At 39.3% G+C, this 14,377-nt stretch overlaps 1 protein-coding gene across 1 annotated transcript in view; it reads left to right on the top strand.

The window, feature by feature from the left end:
- The window catches only part of LOC140651122 (BDNF/NT-3 growth factors receptor-like), a 209,422-nt gene that overhangs the window by 8,805 nt on the left and 186,240 nt on the right, over positions 1-14,377 (top strand). Inside the window, exons 3-4 of the mRNA XM_072860241.1 lie at positions 12,013-12,087; positions 12,307-12,378. Of these exons, the coding sequence (XP_072716342.1) occupies positions 12,013-12,087; positions 12,307-12,378 (147 nt within the window). The remainder of the gene's footprint in view (positions 1-12,012; positions 12,088-12,306; positions 12,379-14,377) is intronic.

The raw sequence follows: 14,377 nt of genomic DNA, 5'->3' as shown, positions 1-14,377 counted from the left end.
CTCTAATTGGGGCTGGGTAAGTTATTTATTTATTTTTCATCTTGGTTTGGCAGTTAAGACAACAGAAATCTTTTGGTTTTAGATTTAAACAAAATATTTTTTACTTTTTTCATTTCTGAACCATACATATAAAAATAATTAGGGCCATATTAAGCAGATATCCTGTGTAACATGGATATCCTATATTACGTAGTCAGATGCTGTATTCTGTATGAAGAACATATAGGACATGACTTTTCCCCATACTTGTGCAACACCTGTCTGATTTTCTAAATGCCAGACTGCACAGCAAGCATATGCAGATAAATCATGTGCGCATACTGGGCACGTCAGACTTATTGGGCATGCATGGGGGACTTTTCACAGCATATGCTGTTAGTGTCATATGCTGGACTTGCTAAGCATGTCTGGGACTGTCCCAGACCTCAGCATTTAAAATCTGGCAAGTCTCTATGAACTGTGTAGCAAAGGCACTTAACTCAGCTGGCTACTCTCCTGCCAGCATTGGAGAGTCCACCTCTTCCAGGAAGTGATTCAGAAGGCCTAAATTAGATTCTTACTGCAAATCTACTTATCTGATATAAGTGTGTCCCTCTCTCCACTGTCTATAAGAAAACTTTGGGGACTTAGTTCACTGAGTGGGAAAAGCAAGACCTCCCTTCTAGCGAACAGCATCATGCTGTGGAGTAAGCTGTTTGTGTGGTCCAAACCAAACCATTCCAGCAGAGTATTGTGCAGGGTTGCTCTGCTTGATTCAGAGCATGGGTTTGAACCAAGGTCTTGCGTGTCAGCATCTTAACTACCATCCTGTATGGCATACAGATGTGGATTTGTGTTGATTCTTCCTGTCAGAGTTACCTAAATTCGTGTGGAATACTTAAATATGCTTTTGGGTCAGAGAGCAGAACTGTCTGTTTAGCTAAGTGACTGTGATACTTATTTGTATAGTGAGACAGCTGAATCCTGTTCCTGCTCCACTGAATGTTCAATTATGACAAAAATTATAACAGCATGAACAGATAAGGCTGAGACTGCCCTCTCTGATTGCTTTATAGTATGGTATCTTTTGGGAGACTGGGATTACATTCCCTCAGGAAGAGGGAAGAATTGAACCTGGTATTCCTGGATAATAGTTTAACATTATTTCCAGCATTTCCTCCAAATCTGTGGTCTTCTACCTCACATAGACATGTCTTTTTTTCTTCTTTTTTTTTCCAGCTGAACCTCTTTGGTGAATATGGGTCTGTTTAAGGAAGGTAAAATCCCTTTTGTGGATAGGGAGCTAAATAATCTGTTACTTTTTCATTTCTTACTCCCCCCTCGAGTCTTATCTCTTCCTAATTTTTTATAAAATTAAATAAATTAAAGCTATAAATTAAAAAGATTGGCCAATTAAAATGAGCAGAAATGGACTATACAGGACAGAGAATGGAATGGAAATAAATGTGATAACAGAAAGTGAAATAGGGAACTGTAAAGAGCACATAAACATGGAAGAATAAAGAGCGCCTCTGAAATGCTTTAACAGAGGAGCAATTTTAATGCTGTTGAATTGTTCTCCAATAATGTATCGGTTAAATATAAATGGCAAAATAGGTGTTGATATGCAGAAGGTGGCAACCTGTTCTGGGCCTAGAAAGCTGAGGTAAACACCAAGAGAGTTAATATAATGGAAATTCAGAAAGACAACCTGTAGCCCTTTTGGAATGTTTGAGTAACATAATATGAAGATTAAATGTCTTCCATTAAGAGACAACATATGGCTTGGAGATGACACAGATCTGTGGTCAGGGCTACACAGAATGTTTCACAAGTCTTGAGAAAGAGGCTAGGAAATGAGTTGTGAGCTAAGGCAGCAGATGTTATCATTTGAAGAACAGAAAAACATCTACAAATTGAGTTCTCTATTTAATAATTGCAGACAAAAAAAGAATGGAGACTATGACCATATGTAGACTCTTCAGACAAATAAAAATAGGAAAAGGAACATTTTTGCTGGCTTATGGAAAGGAGAATGTTGTTTGAGATATCAGGAGTCAAATTATTCAGCAAATTTAATGCATTAACAGGATACAGATGGATTTTCCTGGATAGATGGCTTTAAGCTTTGCAGTTTCATTCCGTCATTTGGAAGTACTACCTTTTGATCTGTTTGTCTTGAGGTATATTGCATGCAATGAATGAAACAATGGAAAGTGTAGCAGGTACGGACATATGTCTTGATGATTCAGTGAATATCAGAAATGACTGAGCAGAATATTTAACATTACAAGAGATAGTAATTTTTAACTGAACAAAGCTACTTATTAATGTCAAACAGTGGAAATAATATACTTGGGAGGAAGACTGGCTTCAGAGGGAATTTCTGAGGGAATTTCTTCTGTTGAATCAAAGAGTCAGGGAATACTGAATGTATCAAAACTTGAAGATAGGAAAAGGACTTAAATATTGTAAAGTACACTGAATTATGTCAGCAAGTGCTTATCTAACTCTTAAGACATCCCTTCTACAAAGTCACTGCCTGAACACGAGTGTCTGGGAAAAAAAGAATTCAAAGGTTTTGACATCAACCAAGATGCTTTAATGTTTTGATTCACTGAAAGACCTGAAAAGATGTGTCTAAAGGATGGTTAGGATCAGTCTTACTGCACTATTATGGAACTGATGTTTTGTCAGTCTCATTTGCATCAAGGCTAGGGACAGCTACAGAAGTGGTGTATGCAAGTGCTGAAAAAGAGAGATTGTGTTACTAGTCTCTGAAAAGTCATTGCACTAGGTGACTCTATAGGATAAAGAATTGTCACATGTATTTCTTTGTATTTATTCATTCCTTGAAGATGTCCTTTCTTCCTAGCAAGCCGAATTTTAAAGAAAATTTTTTAACTCTTATGTCTATTCTCTGTCAAGAACTAATAAACAGCCACATTCATTGCTCTCCTTTTGTATGTTTATTTAATGTGTGATTTTTTGTGTATATATTATAAAGGGTCCATACAGGAATTTAAGCCTCTTCCTGTCAGTCTGCAGAGATTATTTAATACACAGTGGGGGAAATGTGTTTTGTAGAAAAGTATAAGGCCAGCGTTTAAGATATGCCTTTATAAATAAATTCTTTATTGTCTGGACAGCTGATATTTCTTTCTGACTATATCAAGGGATATCAGCATTTCCCAAAAATCTTTGCTAAGGAAAAGCTAGACTATAGCTGTCACCTGTGCTCTGGAGAAATGTTAAAAATTGATGTCTTGGTGAAGTATCAAACGTATGAATTTCATGGAGCTCGGGGGGGGCGACAGGAATGGAGATCCTAATGGAGAAAATAGGCAAATAAGCTTTGCATTCATTCTGGGGAAAGTAATTATGAAGGTGTTGCTTAAGGACATGAATCCCAAATCTAGAGAGCTGCATGAAATGTCTTGAGAGTTAGCTTGATTTGGTACGCTGCTACTTGAAAAGAACAGAACAAACACCTTCAAGCCAAACCAGAGACATAAGTAAGCCCAAGGGTACATTACATTTCATATTCCCATTTTCTAAATATAGTAACTGTTTTCTTAAATTCTGCATTGTGGTCATATTAATTTATTTTTACTTTTGCCTTAATGTTTGCATACTGTAAGGAGTGAACTAAGGTTAGCTGGCAAACCACAGGCTTTCCATTTCCCAGGGAGTTAGAGTCTTAAGCAAGAGTATGGATCCACTCCTGCAGTGTCAAAACAAGACTGGGATCTCCACTTAATTCCAGCCTTCTCCTGCTTTAAACTGGTGGATTGGTGCTAATTGTTCAGAATGTCAGCTTTGGAGAAGCAATTCCCAATGGCATCTGCATGCTACTAATTGGATACTACTAATTGGACAATCATAGCATCTTGGCACAGAGCAGAATGACTCCTGGTGTCTCCTTGCAGTTGAAACAACCACAGATCAAGAATAGGGAGTTCTTGAAGCTAACTATAATCTGTGACCTTGGCCTTTGTTCCAGATAGCCCTGAACAGTACCTTATCTGAATGTGGGATATACGTAGTGAAGAATTTGCTCCAAAAAAGTGTGTGTCAGTGGTTGCAAAGAAAGGACCAAGAGTTAATTCTGTCAGCTCTAGAACTGATATACTGGCATATGGAAAGCTACCTCCCATAGTCTTCTGTGACTAATGGTTAAATACTCTAAATGGGAATATGACTTAAGGAGTCTGTGATAGTGGCAATCAGTTTTCTACTCTTTGTGAAATACAAAATTATTCACAGTTTAAAAAAAGCAAAAACAAAACCAAAAAACCCCACAGGGCTTGCTGAGAATTTGTCAGGAGACACTGCATAGCCAAAGAGTCGAGCACCTGTTTGTAAAATTGCTTAATTCTAGGCAAGTCCACAGTGGGGGCTAACTGGAGACTCTGCCTCTTTTCTGAGTTATGGAATATTTTGTTTCTTGATGTTGGCCTTCTGAAATCTGGGACTGATGATACCAGATGAAGACAGCAAAATAAAATAAAATAAGTTGGAATAGGACTGAGCCTGTATATCTGTAAAGAACTTGCTGCTAGCATAGTGTGCTGGTTTTGGCTGGGATAGAATTCATTTTCTTCATAGTACCTAGTATGGGGCTATGTTTTGGATTTGTGCTAAAAACAGCGTTGATAATACAGGGATGTTTTGTTACTGCTGAGCAGTGCTTACACAGAGTCAAGGCCTTTTCTGCTTCTCACCCCACCCCACCAGCGAGTAGGCTGGGGGTGCACAAGAAGTTGGGAGGGGACACAGCTGGGACAGCTGACCCCAGCTGACCAAAGGGCTATTCCATACCATATGACATCATGCTCAGCATATAAAGCTGGGGAAGAAGGAGGAAGGGGGGGACATTCGGAGTGATGGCATTTTGTCTTCCCAAGTAACCGTTATACATGATGGAGCCCTGCTTTCCTGGAGATGGCTGAACACCTGCCTGTCTATGGGAAGTAGTGAATGAATTCCTTGCTTTGCTTTGCTTGCGTGCGCGGCTTTTGCTTTACCTATTAAACTGCCTTTATCTCAACCCTCGAGTTTTCTCACTTTTACCCTTCTGATTCTCTCCCCCATCCCACTGCGGGGGAGTGAGTGAGCGGCTGTGTGGTGCTTAGTTGCCAGCTGGGGTTAAACCACGACACATAGGTATCTACATTATGCTCATTATCCTGCTTTTAGAGAGTCTGTCCTGGGGGAGCTTAGTCCTACATATAAACATTTATTTCTTGAGTAGAGATTATATCATTGGTCCCTATATCTGTCTGAAACCGGAATTCCTGATATGCAATGTTATATAGTTCTATGCTTTATTTTCAAACTATGTGAGTTCACACCCCTTGAGCTTTATTTTATGTTTGGTCTCGTCATTAAAATTTCTCAACTGGCCTGTGCCGACCGAGGAGAGAGGCTAGGACACAAAGTATAGAATTACAAGAGTCATTCTTTATTCATGCACATGAGGTGTCCCATTCAAATTGGGGCACCCCAAATGCGGTTTTACACAGGGTTTTTATACCTTTCAAGCATTCAGATACAACATGATTTGACCAATCACTACTTAACACACATACTACTGTTTTGCAAAGCAACTATAATTCTATGGTGTCATCATCCATCTGCTTCTTTCATGACCTAGACATCTCTGGAGTCAGTCTTGCTCTGGTTACTTATCTATGATGCCAGATAATGGGAGGGTTTCACAGAGATGTTAGAGGGGCTAGGATGCTGGTGTTATCTCGGTAGTCCAGGGGTATCTTTTCTTCTTTGTGGATGGCTTTAAGATTCTGAGAAACTGTGCTGGTTTTGGCTGGGATAGAGTTAATTTTCTTCATAGTAGCTAGTATGGGGCTATGTTTTGGGTTTGTGCTGAAAACAGTGTTGATAACACACTGATGTTTTAGTTGTTGCTAAGTAATGTTTATGCTAGCCAAGGACTTTTCAGCTTCCCATGTTCTGCCAGGCGCACAAGAAGCTGGGAGGGGGCACAGCCAGGATAGTTGACCCAAACTGGCCAAAGGGCTATTCCATACCATATGACATCATGCTCAGTATATAAAGCTGGGGAAGAAGGAAGGGGGGGACATTTGGAGTGATGGCGTTTGTCTTCCCAAGTAACTGTTAGGTATGATGGAGCCCTGCTTTCCTGGAGATGGCTGAACACCTGCCTGCCCATGGGAAGTAGTGAATGAATTCCTTGCTTTGCTTTGCTTGCGTGTGTGGCTTTTGCTTTACCTATTAAACTGTCTTTATCTCAACCCACGAGTTTTCTCTCTTTTACCCTTCCAATTCTCTCCCCCATCCCACTGGGGGGGAGTGAGTGAGCGGCTGTGTGGTGCTTAGTTGTGGCTGGGGTTAAACCACGACAGAAACAAAGGTCCTTATCTTCAAGGTGGGGGCTGTCCTTCTCCTTGCAGTGAGCTGGGGCCCTTTAGTTATGCTGAATTAACCATGGTTATGCAGTATAGAATGTAAAATATATATCTCTTAAAAAGCTAATACAATTTCATACTATAAGACTAATTGGTACAATATTTAAGGAATGAGAATTTCCTAACAGTTTCAACGGGACTGCAAATGAAACCCATTTGAATCTGCTAAGTTCAAATATTTTGTCCAGCCTACAAGTTTTTCATGATTCTGATGCATAACCATAAATCAGCCCAGGTGTGCTGAAAATGTCCGTAAGCTTTAGCATATCTTTTGATGAACTTCATTTGATATTTGAGTTTGTAAAAAATACAGCACTCGGAAATTTTGCAGTGCTTAATTGTGGATGTTACATAAAGCTCTCACAGTAGTTTAGACTAGGGACATATGTGACTTGTCATTAAATGGTAATTCATCTACTGACAGTTCAATGTCTGGAGTGTGCTGCCTTTTTCCCTAAAGATCTGGTCAAAAATAACTCAGAATAAAAAGTATTCCTAAAGTTCAGAAACATTTCACCAGGGAATGTTTATTAATTTTCAGAACTTTTTTTTCTAGCTTTATGAATCAGGGCTAAACATATAATTGATTTAATTTTTTGAGTGTTAAGAAATATTTTTCCCATAAAGGGAGTTTTCTGGCAACAGAAATATTTGTGGAGCTGAATTATAGTGTTATTTGCATACACCTATGTCATTGATACTAGCATGTGGCTGGTTTTCCAGTATAGCTCCAAATGGAGTAGTATACCTTAATGTACATAAATCCAGAGAAAATAGAGTAAATCAAATATGTTAGGGAGACATAGTTCTGCTGACCAAATGTTTTCAGTTTAAGAAAATGGACATGTCAGATTTGAAAGTTAAGAGTGAAATCTTCTTTTGAGCTGTTGAAGCACAAAAGAATCTAAACTGTTTTAAAGTACAGAAATGGCTTTCATTTCTTTTCATGCTTTATTAATTAAAAAGTTGCTTCACTGACTTTGTACAGACAGTTTTTTACATGTGTAATGCACAAAAATGAAGACCACTCTCTTAAAAAAAAGTTATTTGAGAGAGTTAAATCTTTTACCATAGGATTTTAAAATATCATTTCCAGAATGTTGCAGAAGTGGTGAAATATGAATATGTGACATTATTCAATAGTTAAGTTGTTGAAGTGTGCTGAGATGAGCATGTTATTGTAGGTTGCAACGTGCAGTCGGTAGGTGTATGATTCTGAATGCCTTTATGAGAATGAATCAGTAGTTTACGAAGGGGACATTAAATTAAAGGTATAAAAAATAGTTTACTGATGACTCATTGAAGGAGAGACAAAATGCTAAAGTATAATCAAGTGAATAGTATTGTAGACAGCTGAGGGTTTGGTTTAGAGGCAATAATTGGTATTTGTGAGCTGATAAGTGTGATCTGATTGGGTAATATCCTGACAGATTTCAGCGGTGCTACACTTTGTGGTGTGTAGTGGGAGCTTCCAAGCTCCTCATGTGACTTTAGCCAGCCATGAGTCAGGATGTTTTTCTTCTGTGCTACAATAAAAAATGTTCAATTAAAGAACAGGCTGGATATTCTTAAGGACAGGCAGGCAAATTGCATTTCTCAGCATCACCCACTGCAAGTTGGAGCTTTTAGAGTATTCATGTTTGATGATAAATAACATCAAGGTAGAGTAGTTGTGAAGAAGGTAAAAATAGACTTCACTTAGAGAAGAGTTTTTATTTCAAACCTCTCTCTAAATTAAACAAAAGAACAGCTTACCTTTGAAGTGTACAGCCACAGTCATTGTACTTCTTTCTTTCTCACTGATGTGAAATAGCTGCAAAGATTTAACTTTAAAAAAGATTTGTTAAGCAAGTAAGGAAGCATAGGAGAACCTGACCTGCTTGTGGTAATTTACATCCATCTACTCTTCAGGGATTTCCAACTGTGTAAAAAATTGCTTTACTGTCATGTTCTGTACTAAGTGGGTGGTATACAAATGTACTGAATAACAGTTATTATTTTGAGTAATTTGTAGTTGCACTTAGCCAAAATTTCTTCTGAGTCCCTACTTGAAGTACAATTATGGAAAGTCAGAAATCATTCACCATAAGTAGCCTAGTACCAGCTCAGAGTAAAGTGTGGAACTTTCTTTTTGTTATTATTTTTTTTAAGGGATGCAATAAGAGAAAGATAGGGGAGGAAAGATTATGAATTTATGTTGCTTCATCATTCCAAATGTTGTCCCTTTGGTTTGTTCCCTAATGGACCAATACTGATTTTTTTAAAATTTTTTATAGATGGTCTGCTCATACTCAGATCTTAATCTGGTGTAAATTGTGGTTGCTTTCATTAATTTCAGTAGAGCTGAGCTCTTTTACACTGGTTGAGGCTTACCACAGAATGTAATACACTAATGTATTTCTATGCGACACTGTAAGTTATGTCAGTTTTGTAGCTTCTCATAGTGGGAGGTTCTAGTTAAATGTTTTTATGATTAAAATTGCAATGTCAGATCTGGATTTGTGATAAATGTATTTAAGTGATGGAGCTGGGTTATGGTAGTGCTTGTCAGAGAATTGTTGATGGCTACTGTAAACTGGTTGCTCAGTTTCTTCTCTTTTACTCTTCTGAGTCTCTTCTCCCTCTGTGTTTCTCTGTCTGTTTTCCTTCATTCCTGCTCTTCTGCATTTGCCCTGTCTCCTTCTGGTCTTGTGTGGTGCTCATTGGTTGAATGTTGAGAACAGAGTGAGGAAGATACCTTTGATATTTCTTGCATAAGTTTATTTTAGCATGATGAGGTCTAAGTGACAGATAAGATGAGACTTAATTAAATCCCCTGTTCTTCTTCAGGGCAAATTCAGAGGTAGTAAGATCATCCACTTACAGGACTCTCAAATGGAAGGATTGATAGCCTTTACTAGACTTCTTCATTGTTTTTACTTGGCAAAATACATAAATCAACCAACAAATGAAAAATAGATTAATAAACCCCAAGAGATCAAATAAAATTCATTTAAAAATCCAACAAAGGGCACAAAATATATAGGAAACTTACCTTACAATGGGTGCACCATGTTAATCTTATCCTAAGAAGCCCTGCAGAGCAGTCATTGATGTCATATGATACTGTGGTAATGTGTTTTGTCCAGTATCACGTGTTGTCTTTTGTCTGCCTTTATTTTTCCCAAGAGACAATGAATCCCATTAGGGGATTTTTTTTGCTTTTCCTGGCGCTCGGCAAGACCGTAGCCTAAGTCAGCTTTGCAGCTTGGAGGGAAGCCCAGCCCACCTCTTGGGATTCTCAAGCTTCTGTTGGGATGTGGGCACACAAAAGATTTCTCTAAAACACCAACTACAGTAGACTTTATTGTCTTTGGGAAAGTGATACACTTTCTTCTCCAATTCACCAGAGTTCCTTTAAATACAAGAAACACTTAAAGTGAAAACAAGTTTTATTCTAGCAAAATAAATACTCCTTCTGTTTACGAAAATGTACTGTATTGTGGCTTTGCTTAATTCTGGATGCTTATGAAATACAAGTGAATCTCAGTTTCAGTTTGTCTGTGACTGGGGTTATCTTTTGAAATGCATGGACTCTTTGACAAGATGATTTCCCACAGCAGACTTATGTTTCTGCTCATAAGGTCAGTTGAATTGCACTTTCCTCTGATTCCTCCTTCCTGGACAGCATGATTTGCACTGTGAAACTTTTTTCTGTCTGCAGAAGAGATAAGCTATGTATCATTCCATGTGTTATCTGTACGACATTTTAATTTCCAATCTGTGGGATGTCACTGGTCATTCATAGATCTCACATGGTAATAATACAAAAGACCAGCTTGCATGCCCACATCTTTTTGGGGTTCAAGCAGAAATTCACGGTATGTGAGAGGACTGACAGTACTTTGGTCTATTATGACAGTTTCTCTTCTCTTAATTTCCACTTGTGTATGTAATATAATTAAGTGTAGCCTCCCTTTCTTCTGTTTTCCTATTGCCACACCTTATAAAATAAAACTCAACTACTTTGGGAAAGGGAGAAAATTAATTTAATGAGTGATTAAGTTAAGAACAAAAGGAGGGAAATAAGACTAGGGCAGCCCCCCCAAATGTAAATGGGAGCAACTCCACTACTACCATGAAAGTTGGCCCTTTTCCTGTTGTAAAACCCATGAAGCAATGTCCTGGAAAACAGTGACACTGTAATGCAGCTTTATTTATTGTGTCTTCAGGGTGACTTCTTTCCTTGATGAACTCATTTCCCCTGTGCAAAACTCAACTGTTCCTCCTCCAGCCCCGTACCACAATAATAAATGATGGGAAAGATTTTAATGAGCACTTTTGCTCTGCAGGTGCTTTAACTAGAGCTCAGTGTTAATTGCATGTGGTGGGTTGACCTTGGCTGGCTGCCAGGTGCCCACCAAGCTGCTCTATCACTCTCCCTCCTCAACAGGGCAAGGGGAAAAAATACGACGAAAAGCTCGTGGGTCGAGATAAGGACAGGGAGATCACTCGGCAATTACCGTCATGGGCAAAACAGGCTCAACTTGGGGAAATTAAATTATTGCCAATCATATCAGAGTAGGATAATGAGAAATAAGAACAAATCTAAAAATCACCTTCCCCCCACCCCTCCCTTCTTCCCAGGCTCAGCTTCACTCCCCACTTCTCTACCTCCTCCCCCTGAGTGGCACAGGGGGATGGGGAATGGGTGTTATGGTCAGTTCATAATGCTTTGTCTCTGCCACTGCTTCCTCCTCATGCTCTTCCCCTGCTCCAGCGTGGGGTCCCTCCCATGGGATACAGTCCTTCACAAACTGCTCCAGCATGGGTCCTTCCCACGGGCTGCAGTTCTTCAAGAACTGCTCCAGCATGGGCCCTTTCCACAGGGTACAGTCCTTCAGGAACAGACTGCTCCAGCGTGGGTCCCCCGTGGGGTCACAGGTCCTGCCAGAAGACCCGCTCCTGCATGGGCTCTCCATGGGGTCGCAGCTTCCTCCAGGACACACCCACCTGCTCCGGCATGGAGTCCTCCATGGGCTGCAGGGTGGATATCTGCTCCACCATGGTCCTCCATGGGCTGCAGGGTGGATATCTGCTCCACCATGGTCCTTCATGGGCTGCAGGGGGAACAACCTGCCTCACCATGGTCTTCTCCACGGGCTGCAGGGGAATCTCTGCTCTGGCACCTGGAGCACCTCCTCCCCCTCCTTCTTCACTGACCTTGGTGCCTGCAGAGTTGTTTCTCTCACATATTCTCACTCTTCTCTCCCAGCTGCTGTTGCACAGCAGTTTTTACTCTTTCTTAAATATGTTATCACAGAGGCACCACCAGTGTCACTGATTTTCTCAGCTTTGGCCAGCGGCGGTTCTGTTTTGGAGCCTGCTGGAACTGGCTCTGTCCGACATGGGGGCAGCTTCTGGCATCTTCTCACAGAAGCCACCCTTGCAGCCCCTCCTGCTACCAAAAGCTTGCCACGTAAACCAAATACAGTGCAATAGGTCAGCAAACACTGCCAGCTTTCAGACTTCACTGCTGACTTCTGATCAATCAAAGCCATGGAAGGAGCCACTTTCTTACTTTGTTTTTTGTCTTTTTCAACAGTTACATCGCAAACCAGCAGAAATTAGAAAGTATCAATGATAATGAAGTTGGATTTTATGTTGGACTTAAAAATCTGTGAGTATATGGGATAATTTTATTTCTTTTATTTCTCTTGCAGAAGCATTTACAGACCTCATGAGAGAGTAGGGCTAACTTTTTGCATTATAGAAGACAGCTGTAGAGCCTATAGTTCAGCATAGTTGATATTTCATCCACATTCTTATTTTAAACATTATCATTATTCTTTCAATTGTATTTTAAATGAAATATTCTAAGTTTTATATACTTTCACAGGACTGTGGTGGATTCAGGCTTAAGGTTTGTGTCCCATCAGGCATTTGTGAAAAACATCAACCTACAATACATGTGAGTAAGGATAGCTTCTGTCTTCTAAGTTAAAACTGTCCAAACCTTGTTAACTCCCTTCTCTCTCTTCCTGTTTCCTTAATATAAAATGTTTTAACTTCTAATGGCCTCCTGTCATTAATGGGCATGAAATAGGACATGTATAGTAAGGAATTGGTAGATCATAAGACCATAATGTGGAATGGCAAAAAGACCCATCCAGCTCATCCTGTCTCTAACAGTGGTTGTTGGCTGTGTCTCTTTTAGTAAGTAGTGGAGCACAAAGGAGTGCATCTCTCTACTGAGTCATTTGGTGGTGAGAGTATGATGTCCACACTATATGCATCACACTCAGTGACATGGGTTTGACTTTGGACTAGCTCTAGTCTGATTCAGTGGGCTGAACATGTTTTAGCAGCTAGAAGTGCATTTGGTCCATGCGTGGAGCACATCTTCTAATGTAGTTTGACTAGTTTACATGCCCCGAGACTCTACCATGCCTGTGAACTTAAGTCTTGTAAATGAGGATGATCAGAAGATTCACTTCAGCTCAATTCTGAGCTGAACTGATGCACCCAAAGCGGAATATAAGAATGCGGTTATTTTACCACCCAATTGCACTTTGCAGTTCATGAACTTCAGGAATCAGAGTTGGTGCCTATGCAGCTTTTTGACTGTGGTTTTCTAGATTGCTTACAGTTTAGATTTAGCAAAATACAGAGAAAAATGATCAGTTATAAAGAAAGATTTTGTGTTTTTTAGTTTAAATACATATCCCTGAAAGACTGGAGTGCCTTTCAGTGGTACAGACATAGAGTAACTCATTCCTACTACTTATATGGAAAATTGTGGTTCCAGTTACAAAACATTGAGATCATGTGTGGGGCTCACTGTTTTAGCCAAGTATTCAAGTGTGTGTTTAAGTCCATCCATCTTTGTTAGATATATTTATTACTTAATTAAACCCTTGCTTTTATTAAATTTCTAATGAGATCAAGAAGATGTAAGGCCAAGCCTCAGGCTTGTAAGATGCCTAAATGCTTTCTTGTAATATAGAAGAATTGGTCTTAGGGCTGATTGCTTTGTTAATAAAATGGACTCACTTTCTGCACCTGTGTTTTCCAAGGAATAGCAATTAGTTTATGTAAAGAAGTGGGCATGAATATCTGAATTTGCCTACACAGTAATTGCTATCCTTAATGTGGAACAAACACTGGAAGAGTATGAACCAGATCTCGCTGGCCTATGAGGGTTACATATTACTTCATATAGTCCTTAATAAAGTAAATTGCTTTTACTATAATCAGTTGGTGAATAAGGGAAGTATCTTCCAGAATGAGTTTGTGTGTCTACCTGTGTGTCAATTTCCCAGTGAATTATGATTGTATAAGATGAAATTCCATAAAGTCAAGTGCATATGCACTGACTGTGGAAATGCACAATGAGAAATTATTGGCTAAGTGGCACAGTTGCAGAGAAATGTTTAGTGGCTATATTGAAACAGAATCTCAGCATGATGCAGCAGAACGAAGCAAATTCAGTCTATGATCAGAAGTAATTTTGTGTTAGACTTTGCATCTTTTCCCCATTACTTTAGCTGCTGGGAAGGCATCTATTGGAATACTATATACAGATTAGGACACTGAGTCTACCCATCTAGAAAGATATTTGAGAAGAGCAACAGAGCTATAAGGAGTTTGTAAAGCAAATCATTTCAGGATAGGCTGAGAAGGCTGAGTTTGTTCAATTTAGTAAAGAAAAGAGTGAAAAAGAATATACATCTTCAGATTTTTAAAAGGAAAATGATTATGAAGAGGAGAACAATCAGTTTTCTCCATGACCATGAGGATAGGAGATAATGAGCTTAATTTGTAACAAAGAAGATAGATATTTGGAAGGCCTTCCCAGTTGTATGGGCAAGTAGACACTGCAAAAAATAACTGAGAGTTGGTGGGATTCTCTTCATAGTCTTTTTTGCCTGGTTCCTTAAGAAAATGAGGCTCATGCAGTCAGAAAGTGT

Source organism: Ciconia boyciana, chromosome 4 (genome assembly GCF_034638445.1).
Source record: "Ciconia boyciana chromosome 4, ASM3463844v1, whole genome shotgun sequence".
Lineage (NCBI taxonomy): Eukaryota > Metazoa > Chordata > Aves > Ciconiiformes > Ciconiidae > Ciconia > Ciconia boyciana.
This window is presented reverse-complemented; position numbering and strand designations above follow the sequence as displayed.